The sequence below is a fragment of the Hakea prostrata genome, chromosome 5, assembly GCF_041222555.1.
Source record: "Hakea prostrata isolate BN-2017 chromosome 5, UWA_Hpros_2, whole genome shotgun sequence".
NCBI classification, from domain to species: domain Eukaryota; kingdom Viridiplantae; phylum Streptophyta; class Magnoliopsida; order Proteales; family Proteaceae; genus Hakea; species Hakea prostrata.
The window spans coordinates 6,117,766-6,132,618 of NC_142604.1; the positions used below are offsets into that span (position 1 = coordinate 6,117,766).

Here is a 14,853-nt window from a genome sequence, read left to right on the forward strand (position 1 = left end):
TAAATGCTCATACATGATTCGACTTAAAGGGGTGGGCCTTGGTGCAAGGGTTGGTGGACCATAGTTGTAGCCCTGAGGTCAAGGCATCAAAACAGCCTCCCAGAAAAAATTGTTGAGGTAAGAGTGCGTAAGAAAACTGCACCTCCCCGGGTGCGCGAACTCTGCTTGTATGGAAGCCTTTGGCACTGGGTTTGCCCTTATACATGGTTTGATGTAATTGATCCATGGGAAGATATCTGATAAAGAAACGGAAGAAAGGTGTTTTTGGACAACCTGGTTCCAGTTTCATAAAATTTTGGGACACTGAAAAAATCAGCTGGGTTGTAGGTTGATACGATTTCTTATCCAACCAATTGAATTATCCTTGGTTTAGGGTTCTGTATATCGAATCCAGACTTATATCTTCTCCCCAGTTTTCTTAGGCCACCACTCCCCCCCCCCCCCCCCACAACAATAGTTCTGTTTGAATTTCTCATAGTGAACTCCCAGAAATGTAAAGAGTTCAGTTGGGTTTGCGCGTTTTACATAGCATTGGGTTATTAACTCTCTGCATGGTTAGTGTATTTGAAGTCACACTTACAAAATAAAGCACTTTCTTGATTTGCGGAAATTTAGTCACAAAAGGAGGTCGGAGACTCGAAGTTTCATTTCCTTTTGAATATTAGGGTAGGTAAAAGTGTACAACATGAGGAGTAAAGAAGTTACTTCTGTTGGTTTCTTATTACAGGTGAGGCATGCTGCACTGCTGGGTAGGATATAACTATTGTTTCTGATGTGAATGCATAATCTTATGCATGGCTATGGTTATAGGGGATGAAATTCTTGCGTTTCTTAGAGCCATCTAAATTCTGGTACTGGGTTCTTGCTTACACTTTTGTCTTGATGTATGAGATAAGTATTGTTTGCCCATGCCTAGAAAAATGAATGCATTTGGATTTCCCAACTGGTCCTCAATCTTTTTTTGGATGAATATACTGGAAATTTTCTTTGTTTATTTATTTTTCTGAAAAGACTTATCTGAAGCTATGTTGGCACTACTATGGACGGCTAGAAGTGCTGAGTACATTTATTAGCCTGACAATGTTTATCCCGATATTCTGTGGTTGATGACCTAATTATCTGTTCTCGTGGTAAGGCTTTAATATTTTTCGATAGATTGATATGCTTGAACTGCTTAACTGGTTGTTTGTCACTCTTTGTAAGGCTGCTTGATATTTGAGCCTTGTTTCTTTTCTTTGTCAAGTCATGGAATCATCTGTTCGTGTCTTTTACTGCAGAATGTATCTACTTAGTAGCCCTTGGAAACTGACCTGGTTGCCAGAGCAACCTTTTTTTTTTATTGAAGGTACAAGTGTGCATGTGTATTCTTTCTTTTTCCCATAACTTGCGTGCTTTTTAGTTTGGTTCGTGTCAAAACTTTTGCTATGCTTTTCCGTTCTAGATGATCTTCTTGCATGTGAATAGGTCTCTTTGTGCACGGACATTTGGGTTAAAAAGGATTAGTTGGTGCATTCTTTTGTAGAATGAAATATCAAACTGGATAAGGTGATAGATGTGCACTTTTTCTCAGCATAATTATCAGGAATTCTGTGGAAGGCAGTGTGTATTTTATGTGTTTTTTCCTCTGTCAGTGAAGTCAAACCTACTGTACTTCTGAAGATTCTCAATCTGGGTGTCATTTTTTTTGTATTTCTGTGGGTGTCAAAAGTCCGTGTCTCAGTCCCAATGTGGCTGATCATCCTCTTGGACCAGCTACTGATCATCGCATTGGTAAGCTATTGCCTTTGGAAGCTATATAATTCTGCTTTTTTATTTTATTTATTGTAGTGCCACTTCCCAGTTCCCCACTGACATTCTTGGCATCTATTTCTTGTAAGGTTCGGAATGTGTCATCTCTTTAAATGTTTTATTAAATGGACAATGCTGAAGCTGAAATTTTTGAGATTGACTGGTTTAATGTGTTATTTGTCATGCTATACTAGGAAGAAATATCTCTCCGTAGTCTATGATGAGACAATGATGAATTTTTGGACTGCTAAAAAGAGTCTTGTCACACGTGGTTTTTATTGCTATGAAACGTTACATAAGTGGTTTCATTAATCATATGACATCAAATCTTAGTTTGTCTCCCAAACTCAAAATGTAATGATCTTTTGGCAGATAATATCTTGTGCTCTTATACACATAACTGGAAGATCTCAATTCTTGTTACTGTGGGCCTTCAATTAACTGGGAATCAAGTGTCATGTTTGTGGCTGTTGGCCACCATCCCACTTCTTCAATGCAGTTGTAGTCTGCAGAAAGTTGCACAAAGATGATGTTGGGGTTAAGATCGAAATTTGAATTGAATATGAAACTTAGGCTCTTACCCAATGTCTACCTGAAGCTTAACCTCCAAAATGAATTTTTTAGGGAGTATCAGTATGAAGTAGGATTCTAGTTGAACAATTCTCTTTCGACATTTTATTTTTCTTTTGTCAACGAAATTGAGCCTCAGGAGGAGAATTTACCCCAAGTTTGTTGCTCTTGCTGGTGTCTCATAGTTCTGCTCTGGCTGGCTTAGTTGGAGATGAATGGGTGCGTGCAAACGCTCTCCAATTCCAAATTCATGTGGAATAACTGAGTTCTTGTTTGCTCCATTTTCTTCCCTTGATCCGTAAACCTAACACCCAAAATTTTTATCATTTGGTTGAACTGGGTTTATCTCTCGAATTGTACCATGGGTTAAGGTTAGAAGAAGCTACAAAAATAAGTAAGGAGGCATACGATCTGTCCAATTGATACATGAAGTAGTCAAAACCTATACCTTCTTTTGTAGCTCCATGTTTTCTTGACAAATGAGGTTTACCTTCTTATACAGTTCCATATTTTCTTGATGGACGAGGTTCCCCTGCAATGACAGCTGATGTGGTTTAGTTACTTTGGAATTGCCACTCAAACCATGAAAATGTCATAAAAGAATTAGCAGTTGTGTTTGGGAAGACCTTTCGGTTTAATTCTTGTATCTCATCATTTAGAATTTTGTCCTGTAGAAGTGAACTTGTCATTAACATACATGCATGGCAGCATGTTCTGTACAAGTGGGAGATTGCAAAGATAAGATGCATGGGGGTTATAATTTACAAGAGCCTTACTTTTTTCATACGAATGCTTCGCAAACTAGTCTCCAATCGATTTTCCAGATTCTGAAGCTCCTTCACAGTCAAACCAGACAACTCTTCTCCCATCAGCTGCCTGTGATTTTCACAATAGAACATCATAGATAACTTCTATCTTCAACTACCTTTACCTCTTCTCTCACTTTCTTTTTCTCTCTCTGTTTAATATATTAAATGTTATTTATAATCATGGTAGGAGATCTCGCTACCATGAAAAACCGAGATCTCGACCATCTCGGCGAGATCTCGGTCAAGATATGCTATTTTTTATATGTCAACTTGGTAGCCCATCTCAGTGGGTTTTAGGGTCCCAGTTGGGCTAGAACTTGGTATGTAGCCTATTTAAGGCCTTTTAAACACACTAGTGGCTTTGGATTTGTGAGAAAACAGCCCTAAGTATGATTTCTAAGTCTACCCATAGTGTGAAACCGAAATGCTGTAGGATTAGAGAATGCAAGGTTATATAACATGTAATATAAAACCATTAATGCGTTGTAGGATTAGAGAATGCAAGGTTATATAACATGTAATAGAAAACCATTGAGGCATATAAATGAAAATAAAGTGTATCAAATACATCAAATAACTTAAATGTCATCAAGATAACATTCATATGAGTATTACAATCTTGACTTCTTAGAATAGAATGATAAAAGTATACAACCGTTAGAAGTTCTATATAACGCATAAGTTCATAAGACAAATAGAGGATGATTGAGCTTCCTTTGATGTTGTAGATGTGCTAAGAGTAGTTGCAAGTGAAACTTTGGCTGAAATCCGCAAAAAATTGGGCAAAAATTGAGAGTTCTAGCGAGATATGGTGAGATATAGCGAGATATGACAAGATATGGCGAGATCTCGAGCGAGATATCCCATTTCGCAGATCTCGCCTTGATCTCATCTCAGTTTATGAAAAAACTGAGATATCTCGCAAGATCTCCCACCATGTTTATAATAGGGGTGAAACAACGTTGAAAATTCACCCCCCAGAGAGAGAGACTATTTGTTTCATGCACTATTTATTGAATTCATTACTTTCTTAGAAGTGCTGAGGGTGGCTAGTCTGCCTTTTATTTCCTTTTATTTCCTTATTTGTCGTTGAAGGTTAAGCCTTTTATTATTTAAGTGCATTTGCTTCTTGATTCACTGTTATATGGAGTTTTGAGTTAGGTTAATCAACAGAGTGAAATTAGATATGAAGGGGGGAAAAATTCCTCAAAAAAGGATCCAATTGTCACTTTATTGTAGAAACTGTCTCCCTCGAACTAAACAAAAATGGGTTACTCTTTACATGGATCTCCGACAATTACAATAGAACTCATATTGTAAGAACAGCCAAATTTGATGGGGGCAACGATGCCTTTCTGAATCACTAGAAATTGTAAATCTTCAAGTAGAAAGGTGGTTATTGGTTCTCCTGGTTACTTCTAGCATAGGAAGCTTCTTCACCATTTTAGAGCCTCTTGATTATCAAATAATCTACACAAATCTTTCTTTTGAGCTGATCATTTGAAGATGGGCACTTCTTTCAGAGTATCCATCCCTCCCCAAAGGAAACCCCTTTCCCCAAAGGGAGGGGGGGGGGAATAAAAGGAAAAGAAAAAGAGAGACTATCTTATAATGCAAATGGATGCCTATTTTGATTGAGTCAAAACAACTGCTTCCCAATGGGATTTAAGGCTGCATTCAGATTGACTAGCTTATAATGTGGATGCCCTGATTGATAAAACTATGCCCCCATGATAAAATTAGAAATCAGGTAGAAGATCTCGCTCTCGAGCAAGATCTCGGTTGAGATATACAAATTTTTGGCGTGAACTCGGTGGCCCACTCGGTGGGTTCTAGGGTCCTAATTGGGTTGAAGCTTGATATTTAGCCTATTTAAGGCCTTTTGAACAGATTGGTGGCCTTGGATTTGTCAGAAAACAACACTATGTATGATTCCTAAGTCTACACATAGTGTGAAACCAAAATGTTTTAGGATTAGAGAATGCAATGTTATACAACATGTAATATAGAACCTTTAAGGCATATAAATGAATAGCAAGTGTATCAAATGCATCAAGTAACCTAAATGTTATCAAAATTCCATCTATATGAGTATCACAATCTCAATTTTAAAAAATAGAATAATAAAATTATACAACCATTGGAAGTTCTATATAAGTCATTAAATCATAAGTTCATAAAACAAGCAGAGAATGATTGATCTTCCTTTGATGTTGTAGACGTGCTAAGAGTAGTTACAAGTGAAAATCCAGCCGAAATCCACAAAAAAAGGCAAAAATTGAGAGTTCTAGCAAGATCTAGGGCGAGATATGGTGAGATATCTCGCGAGATATCCCAACTCTCTGCTCTCGACCTCCATCTCGTCTCGCCTATGTGAAAAAACGAGATATCTTGTGAGATCTCCCACCATGGTTGTGAGTACTCTTCCAAGTTTTGAAATAGGTTCCCTTGCAAGGAGTGTTATTATCTGCCTAAATTCTTTCATATTCCCTTCGTTTATCAACTCTTCATTGCTTTTCAAATTTAAACTCTTGTTCTTAATTATGCCATCAAATGTCTCTTGTTCAACATCTAGCGGATGCAATGTTAAATCATCTTGGAATTTTCATTTGTGTAAAGGTTATCAAGGCAGCAAGTGACAAAGGCATTTGGCACACTGTTTAAGTGCCATGGCAATTAGGCAGCTGCTGCCTTGGCGAACAAGGCATTTTTTTATACATTTTTCTTTTTAATATAACTATTTATGCGGAAAAGCTAGCATACTGAGTACTTATATAATTCTACCATAAGTGGGGTGAACCAGAACTGGGAACACCCATAGAAGGATCAGGGTGGTTGCCAGTACCCTGCAGGCCTGCCAGCTACCCAGGAAAATTCAGCCAGCATAGGGGCATTTTGGTCATTTTGGGTCCCGCTGGTCCATCCCAACTTTATGTAAGAACCACCATAATTTTATTAGGATTCTAGTCCTAACCTTATTCTGTTTTGTGATTTAGTTTCTGTTAATTTATTAAAGATTCCTAGTCTGGTTAGGAGTCCAACGTAGGAAGGGATTCTTGTAATTCTAGTCCAAATTCTACTGGGAGACTAGTCTTACTGTTGTTTTGCCATCTGAATCATCCTAGGATGAGTTAAGCAAGAGTCCTTAATGGAGTAGGAGTTCCAATTAAAGTAGAAGTTCTAATTTCTTTGGTTTCTAAGTTGGAGTCCTATCTTAGAAGGGACCCCCTTCTTAAATTAGAAGGCTTTTTGTGTTGGCACTTAATTAGTTAAGAGTCCTAGTTTGATTTGCCTTCCAATTTGAGTCCAAGTAGAAGTCCTAGTTTGAATCACCTTCTAATGTTGAGTCCTAGTCTGAGTCCATTCATATAAGATTATAAATATAGCCCCTAGCTTGTAAAGAGGACAGACTTGATTCATTGATTTAACTTGAGAAATTGAAGGTGAATATCGAAGTCATGCGTTTCCTGAGGAAGGAGGCCTGCGGCTGTGTTGGTGCTCTGATTTTGCTACAAGTTGTCATCTTCCTCTCTCCCTAACAAATATACTTTCTCCCACCCATGCGCTATTCTCCTATTCCTTCTTCCCCATTCTGCAGCCTCTTCTTCCCCTTCCCTCTTGCCTGTGACACCCCCCCCAAAAAAAAAAAAAAAAAAGGAGTGTCAATTAAAACCTGTTGGCCCAAACTTGCCCCAAGCCCGAACCAATCCCAGCCTGATTTTTTCAACCTGAAGGATCCTGGGTTACAAATTAATCAGCCTTGACAGGGATGGGTCATGTTTGGGTTTAGCCCTCGGGGCCCAGCCCTACTCAACCTTTGTTAGTTTGATTTAATTAAAAGAATATTTATATTGTATATCTTTTTTCCTCCTTTTTCTCTATTACTCTTTCTTAAGATAAGGTGTCACCAATAACCCATCCTCATCTCTATTGATAACTTTAAATGTATGATCACAGCTTTTATATGTTGGGGTGATTTGAAATTTTTTGAAAGGAACTTGGTTATGAATTGTTTCTGCAAATTTCATGTTATTAAGTATTATTTTGTCTTAGAAAAAGTTTTCTTTTGCAATATAAGTACAGGTGGTTTCTGATTTAGACTAATCATGCCTTTGTTTTAAGTAATGGGTTTGTTTGCAATGTATAATGGGTTAATTGTATTCAAACCCATTGTTTATAAAAAAGAAAATGAGTTTTAGTGTTTTAAATTATTAAATTTACACTTTAGTTAAGAAGGGATAATAATTAGGGTCAAGGTCAGGGTAAATCAGGGCCAATCAGTTCAGCAACATATATGAAGTAGATTTAAAAATATTGCGATATTTCACGAGAAATTGTGAAATCAGCTATATAGCCGATTTTTTGTAAATCTTTCAGCTCGGTGAGTAGCGAACCGGGATATATTGCCCTGTTTCGGCAATATTTCTTCCATGGGTATAGACTGGTGTACATTTGACACCAAACTGTTTACTGCCCATACCCAAAGCAATTGTAACCTACCAGGGTTCTGCCATCTCTAACGAATTTGGATCTCCTTCATATAGTCACATGGATAAATTTTGGCAACTGGAGCATCCGTTTATAGAAAATCTAGCTTAGTGGAGTGGAATCTGCAGTGTCAGGAACTGGTTATTTTAATGATGATTTGCCCATCAAAATCTGACTTTAGATTTTATCAATGCACTACAGGTTCAGAATCCATCTTTTTTCTTGTGGCTTTGTGGTAGACTGCCACATATTTGACATCATGCTACTTACCACCCATGCCGAGAGCAATTGCCACCTACCAAGGTTCTGCCATCACTAATGGATTTAGATCTACTTTGTATAGTCACATGGGGATAAAATTTGGCCACTGGAACACATCCATTTATAGTCAACTTGACACAGTGGAGTGGAATCTGCTGTGTCAGTAACCGATTAATTTTAATGATGATGGTTCATAATCCATCTCTTGTGATATCTGTAGAAACTGCTAGGCATTTCTTTCATCACCTGCCCTGTCGAAGCCTAGACTCTACATCACCCATTTCTCTCAACTGAATTTTGCATTTTAATATGGAGGCCATCATAGATGATGTTTGTGCAATCATTGGAAGCATTAAAGCTACAGACTGCTTCCAAGTCTCTTAAAAGGTTTCTCAGGTGTGGTTTTAAAGCAATTAGTAACTGACTTTGAAACAATTTCCCGGGATCAATTTGACCAGAATCGTACAAAGCTTTGCTTTGGGACCAGTATCCTCTTTGCTGTTCCATCTCATCCCTTTAATTGTTTGCTTGCTGAGAGGATGGTTATTTGGTATAACCAAACAACTCTTTCCTTTCAGAGCTTATGCTGTTATGATGCAATCTACCTATCCTGCACTAGCTGCAATTTTTTTGTCACTCTTTTAAGTTTCTGACTGAGTAACTTTTGAAGTTTCCACAATCGTTTCTGGCTCACCAGGACCAAGATGAAGATAACGATAGATGTAGATGTTATGTTCCCATCAATATACCTTGTTCCTACAAATTTTGGGTTTATTGATTGATTCATTGAATCAATTGTAACATAGTTATAACTTGAAAGTATCTCCTTCCTCCTACATTACTGGAACTGATCAATTATAACTGTGGTAGGACTTGTATGGAGCCACTACTATATCTGAAGGTGTCTTTTATGTGACCATGATCAAGAGAATTTAAACTCATAAAGACATGGGATTGTACCTGTGGTTTTCTTGCAGGTTTTGTAATTGTTGCCTCAAGGTAGCAGCCTCCCTTTGCCAAAACTAGCAAAAACGTAGTTGGAGTTAGTGCAATATTTTCTGTTACAATTCTGGTCATGCATTGTTTTTGTTGAAATCTGAAGCACTACTTAGACAGTATAAATGATCATGAGTTGAGAATCATATGTTAATAAACTTGAAAAACAACTAGAAGTAACATTTCAAGACAATAGTGTGTAATTCAGTCATGAAAGCCTTTTTTTTCATTTTTATTTTTTTTATTCTATTTCTCCCTGTTTTGGATTGTGCAGTTTGTTTTATTTGCATCATTTGTAGCATTTCCTTTTCTTTCTAAATTCATGCAATAGGGCGGAACCACTACCAATATTTGACTTCTCGGGAACAAAGTAATGCCACTGTGCTGATTTGTAGGTTAATCTAGTACGATGTGCTCAGTGTTAAAGGTGACGATTCTTAGCAACTTAGACCAACAATGGACAGCAAAATAGACTTGTGCAGGATACACTGCACAACAAACTTATGACTCACACCATGCAGATCGCTTCAAGGTGTGAAACAAACATAGATGAAATCTTGTGAGAGGAGGACAAAAAAGTCCCTCTCGATCTAGCTCTGGGGCACTAGGATTCCACTCCTATTTTGTAGAGGAGCCTTGTAGTCCTTTTATCCTTTTATTTATTTCTACCTTGTTTTTATTTCGTACTTCACTTCTAGATTGGTTTTCTATTCCTTCTTGTATTTATATTGCTTGTCCTACTCAAAGTAGGACTTGCTCAAGTTGTTACTATAAATTCTCCATTGATGGCTGTCAGTAAACTCAACTCACTCTGAGCAATAACCTCTCTTAGCTTACAATAAATCTAATTATGCAAAATAGATGGACCTGCCTTGGCTAGTGGCTGCTGAGCATGCATCAGACTCTTATCGATAAAATGCAGCCGTATGAAGTAAAACAAATTCGTTTGATTGATCTTTGGTTACACTTAAGACATGAACTTGTATGTAAAGATCATGTCTAGAAGGCGAGGATCGGAATCTCGGTTTTGAGGCTGGTTTTGACCAGGTCAAAGCAAGGCCAAAGCAATGAAATCAAAGCAATGAAATCAAACCCTTAACCATAATCTCGACTTGTCCTTTTTTTGGTTTGGGGATGGGGCGTTGGGGTGCAAAATATTTATTAAGAGAAATAGAAAATTTATTTCTAGATCGTAATTAAATATTGGGAAAGGGTTGTATGTGCAAGGGGCATACACGAACACACCAGCACAGCACAACAAAACAATATAGTATATTAGATTGCTGCAAAGTTATTTAGTGATTAGGACACGGGATGGCGAAAGAATCTAGAATTATATTTTGTAAACTTGGAAACTTAGAAAAAGTGTCCTGGCACCACAGCCAGTATACTTGACATGTAAAATCAGAAAGCCTTTCCCTTGGTTATCTAAACTTCCATGATCAGGACACTGGACGTCAAAGCAATGTAGAGTTTTAGATTTCCTAAACTTATCTAAAAAACTGGCACCACTACAACTGTACTCATTAAGTGACATCGTAATTTCTTAAGACCCATATTTGGATTTTATAATTAAGCCCATTATGTTACAAAAAAGTGAAGTAGGGTGGAACAAGTGGAGAGGTGCATTGGGGGGTTTTGTGCGATTGTTGTATCACTTTAACGCTCAAAGGAAAATTTTATAGGGCCATTGTATCAGCTGTAATGTATATTAATGTGTGTTGGGATGTTAAGAAGCATTATATAGATAAACCGAGGTTCAGCAGAAATGAGGATACTAAGATGGATTAGTGGCAAAACTAGGAAGGATAAGGTAAGGAGTTATCATATTAGAGCTGGTTTGGTAGTAACTCCAATAAATGTAAGCAATGAGAAAGCCAATTGAGCTGGCATGACCACATTCAATGGAGGCCTTTAAATCCCTTTCCCTTGTACAGAAAAATGATTTGATCTAGATCGTAAGAAATAGAAGACCAGGGGAAGACTTAACCTAACCTTAGGAGTAGTGAGAAAGGATATGCATGGCTCAACCCAGCACTGAAATCTGATTGGCATTATTCTTGTTCATGTTGAGGGCTTAGATTTTGAGATTTCAGTCAATGTGAGAGTAGTTGCATTTGGTGTGTTTCTCCAGGGGCTTCCTCTGTCTCTTCTGTCCTTATTAATTTGGTGGGTTTTTTTTGGGTGGATGGAGGGGGGGGGGGTTATAACAAAATACACCCCCCCAAAAAAAAAAAATTTGTGATTTCTTCCTTAAATTTTTTTATTATTATTATTAGTGTTTGAGAGATAAAAAGTGAAAACAAAGAAAACGGCTGTTAGAAAGATTCTGGTGCTGCCACAATGGATGTTATGCGGTAGGCTACTGCAATGGTATGAAGATGAAACTTACCAGCAGTCACAATTGTAGCAGTATCCAAATCCAAGCTTCTTATGGAGTAGCTTTCTTTTCATCTGAAAGGAAACTTGCTTTGTCCTCACACAGGAAGTTTATTCTAGAACTGAATCCTGTAAAACAAGTAGCAGTTTCTCAATTTGAGGAAACATGTTCCTTAGTTAGCAGGAACAGATGAACGTTTGTTGTTATTCCGTCTCTTACTCACAGAATCACTTTGAAATACATATTTGAAAGGGTCATCCTGCAGGTTACTAATATGTTTCCTGGATATGGACCGTTTGTAGGATAGGAGATGTGTTTCAATATCTGAGAGTGTCTGCAAAGAGGCTCTAGCAACATTGGTACTGGAATTTCTAAGGAAATCCAACTCCCCACCCCCCATCTCGTAGTGTGCTTGTTTCAACACATACAAGCTAAGAGAGGGCGTGTTCCAAGGCCAACTCATATTTCTACACTTACGCCAAATTATTGTCATATTTCACAGTTAACATGACATGTGAGAACTACATCCAAGAATTATCTTTCTTACCATATAACTTGCAATAACCTCTCTGGTGTTCATCATTTTATCAAGTGATCTTAAGTTGCAATGTTCTAGCACTACTGTTCAGTCAAGACAAACAAACTATCTTCTAATGGAATAGGGTTGAGACATTCAGCAGCAGAGATGAGCTTCTCCCCAAGGTATTACATTAATACTTTGGACTTCTTTTCATTTTTCATCACCTGTGTATGCTGGGAATTTGGTCATGGCTTTGTCTGAAGAGAAACATAACCCAGTTAGCAAGATAACTAAATGTTGAAGTTCTTCTCAAATCTGATCCATAATATTAGTCTCCATTTGCTCCTCTAAAGATGTCATTTGTGCAATTCGCTTATCAAGCTTCTAAAAATCTTTAGGAATAGAAGGCACATACATCAGTAATTTCTGTAACTTCTTGCTGTGATCGCATGCAACTGCCAGTTTAGATATTTCTCTATCAATTTAACCGGAAACTTTGTGTGAATGCTTTTTGTTTCTCATTGTTTTCAATCTCCTTAGAAAGAACTATCAGATACCAGAGGCCTCATTGCTTGTTACTTGAAAACTACTTTGACCAAGGATATAGTAGAAGCATGGTGTCATGGTCATCATTTTTTTTTGGTGGGGGGTAATTACGTATACCAACAAGGAGAGTTGAGCCTGTGACCTCTTCACTAAGAGGTGTTGCTCTTGCCAACTGACCCAACCCTTTGGTGGTATTGTGGAGGTATTTAATCCTAGTAGTTGAGTATGAAGGCCATGCATTTTTGAATACAGTGATTGCTGCTACACAAGAAAGCATTCTGTTTCTGCGACTAATCACTGAAATGGCTGTTTGAAGTAGTTAATTGTGATAGTGAAAAGCTTATTTGTTGTTATGAAGGTTAGAATATGGAGCACACATGCAGCTTCAAAAGATGTTGGTCTAATTGAACTTTTAATTTAAAAAGTGTTGAACTTGCAGGTTAATAGAATTAGTTCCTGGATACCAAGAAGTGCATGATGGTGAAAACCACTGTGATTGTTTAAAGACTAAGTTCATATTATGGTGAGAAAATTTCATTTCTTCTGAATTCTGTGAGCAAGATATTCCAAGGCAGTGGGTTTTATTATCTATTTGATTTTTGTTACTCTGTTATCTCATTATTGCATACAGCATTACACTTTTTCAGATTGAAAATTTCATGAAGTCGAGGGTGTAATGGTTAGAACTCCAACAAGGTATCTTGAGGAATAATTTTTGCTTGAATTTTTTAATTACACATTGGTACGTTTGTGTTTCATATCTGAAGTTTTATTGGGACCTTTTATATTCTGAGGCAAAGGGAGGTTTCAGGTTAAAGCTTGGATGCTGTAAGAATTCCTACTATAATAACATCAGCTTTAATTAATTAGTTACTGTACGTCATATATGGTTCCTTTCTAACAGGTTTTCTTTCTGTTTGTGGTTTTATTCACGTCATGTTTTCTAAACTTTCTGGACAAAGTTTCTTTAGTGGCTCCACCACTAGGAGTAATCAGAACCATGGCTGCTGAGCATTCTTGATTCACGTATCTGCTAAATTTAGAACTGGCAGTTGTGACTTGTTTTTGGAGTTGGCTTTATTTTTCTCGAGTATCGGCCTTACAATTTGATGATATTTATATGGTCTTCAAGAGTTTTGGATCAAACTTGAGAAGAAATAGTTCACCCAATCATCTTGCATCCTAAGTTATATTATTTCCCTTAGACAAGTCCTTATGAGTCAGTGGTATCCACCCCTCCTTAGGAAAAGAAGATTCATTTCCTTGGCACTGGTGTGTTCTTCTCCATAATGGATGGAGCTGACTGGCAGTAGTAGTATACTGGCTTGCACCAAGGAGGCAGTTAAGCAAGTTGAAATAGTAGAGCACGTATGCTTCAAGTGGAGTGTACCTGTTCCCCTTCGTCGATGGCATCATAATATGGATTAGTAGACTGAGATCCTATTCTTATAACCATATTTGTTCCCATTTTCCATTAAAAGATAGTTTGTTTGTCTTGGCTAAACAGCATAGTAGAATATTGCAATACTAATTTCTTTGCATGATGGTAGAGCTAGAAGCTTTACTCTTGACAAAGAAATGGAAGGATATCACCTGAGAATCACGAGTTTTATGAAGATTTTTGTTCTCTATTGTTGCCTTGGTAAATGTAATACTGGTTTGGTAGGTAATATAGTACTTCTAAATGCAAAGACTGGCCTTGGCACAATAGTTGGTGGACACAGTTGTAGCCTGAGGTCAAGGCGTTGAAACAGCCTCTCAGCGAAAATTGGTTGGGTAAAGTTGTGTAGGAAAATTGCCCCCTGAACTCTGCTTGTGCGGAAGCCTTTGGCACCAAGTTTGCCCTACTTTTAAATTCTAACTCAGTTCACAAATGCAGGACCTTCATACTTGTCAGGCTTTTCAACACTTACTCCTTCAATGTTGCTCTCTTGAAAACCATTGGAAATTTATCTGCTTTTTTCTACCCTTGAGAAGCTTTGCAGCTACTGCAATGATAGTTCGTTATTCTCTAGTTTATTTTGCTCTTCCATGACCAACATTATCTCACAACTGCTACTGTTTTTACGGTCAAGTTTTGCTATTTAGATTTTGGGGAAGAATGTTCCTGAACAAATCAAAAGCAATTTGACTCCTGCTAAACTCCAACCACTGTTTCATCTTCTTCTATAGTTTCTAGATGGGTCACTAGTTAATTTTGGACTCAGAATTCAGGTTGTCAATTCTTTTTCAGAACCGTTTTAGCTGTCACAGCATCTAGGTTCCCTAGTCATTGGAGAGGGGCCTTGAAAATTCTGCTGAAACAGATCTTCCTCCTTGGTATTTGTTCATTCTATTGTCATTCGTTTACTTATAAATCCATGTGTTCCTAAAATCCCGCTCACTACAAAGTTAATCTTTCCCTTTTGCTTAAGATCTTTTATGAATTTCACATGGGAAGGATTATCCCATCATCTCTTCTTACTTTGCAGCTCGGTCTCAACAAATTGAGAGGG

The 14,853-nt window shown here is 37.5% G+C and overlaps 1 protein-coding gene and 1 long non-coding RNA gene across 15 annotated transcripts in view; one reads left to right on the forward strand and one right to left on the reverse strand.

Annotated features, from left to right (window-relative positions):
• The window catches only part of LOC149014675 (uncharacterized), a 35,143-nt gene extending 20,715 nt beyond the window's left edge, over positions 1 to 14,428 (forward strand). The window contains exons 4-7 of one of the 10 annotated variants that reach the window (XR_016173636.1): positions 728 to 1,770; positions 11,595 to 12,881; positions 12,990 to 13,054; positions 13,159 to 14,428. This is a non-coding gene — a long non-coding RNA (uncharacterized LOC149014675). Of the gene's footprint in view, positions 1 to 727; positions 3,617 to 3,672; positions 4,776 to 11,594 lie in introns of those variants that run through there. The other 9 variants (XR_016173635.1, XR_016173629.1, XR_016173632.1 and 6 more) reach the window with 9 other exon arrangements.
• Positions 2,206 to 14,853, reverse strand: part of LOC149014678 (MADS-box transcription factor 27-like) — a 29,451-nt gene continuing 16,803 nt past the window's right edge. For 3 of the 5 annotated variants that reach the window (XM_089157044.1, XM_089157042.1, XM_089157043.1), the window contains exons 4-9: positions 8,877 to 8,938; positions 3,135 to 3,234; positions 2,985 to 3,026; positions 2,807 to 2,890; positions 2,511 to 2,662; positions 2,206 to 2,294 (exon numbers count right to left, since the gene is read on the reverse strand). In XM_089157044.1, coding sequence (XP_089013170.1) covers positions 2,279 to 2,294; positions 2,511 to 2,662; positions 2,807 to 2,890; positions 2,985 to 3,026; positions 3,135 to 3,234; positions 8,877 to 8,938 — 456 coding nt within the window. In that variant the 3' untranslated portion in view covers positions 2,206 to 2,278. Of the gene's footprint in view, positions 2,295 to 2,510; positions 2,663 to 2,806; positions 2,891 to 2,984; positions 3,027 to 3,119; positions 3,235 to 8,876; positions 8,939 to 11,304; positions 11,390 to 14,853 lie in introns of those variants that run through there. The other 2 variants (XM_089157046.1, XM_089157045.1) reach the window with 2 other exon arrangements.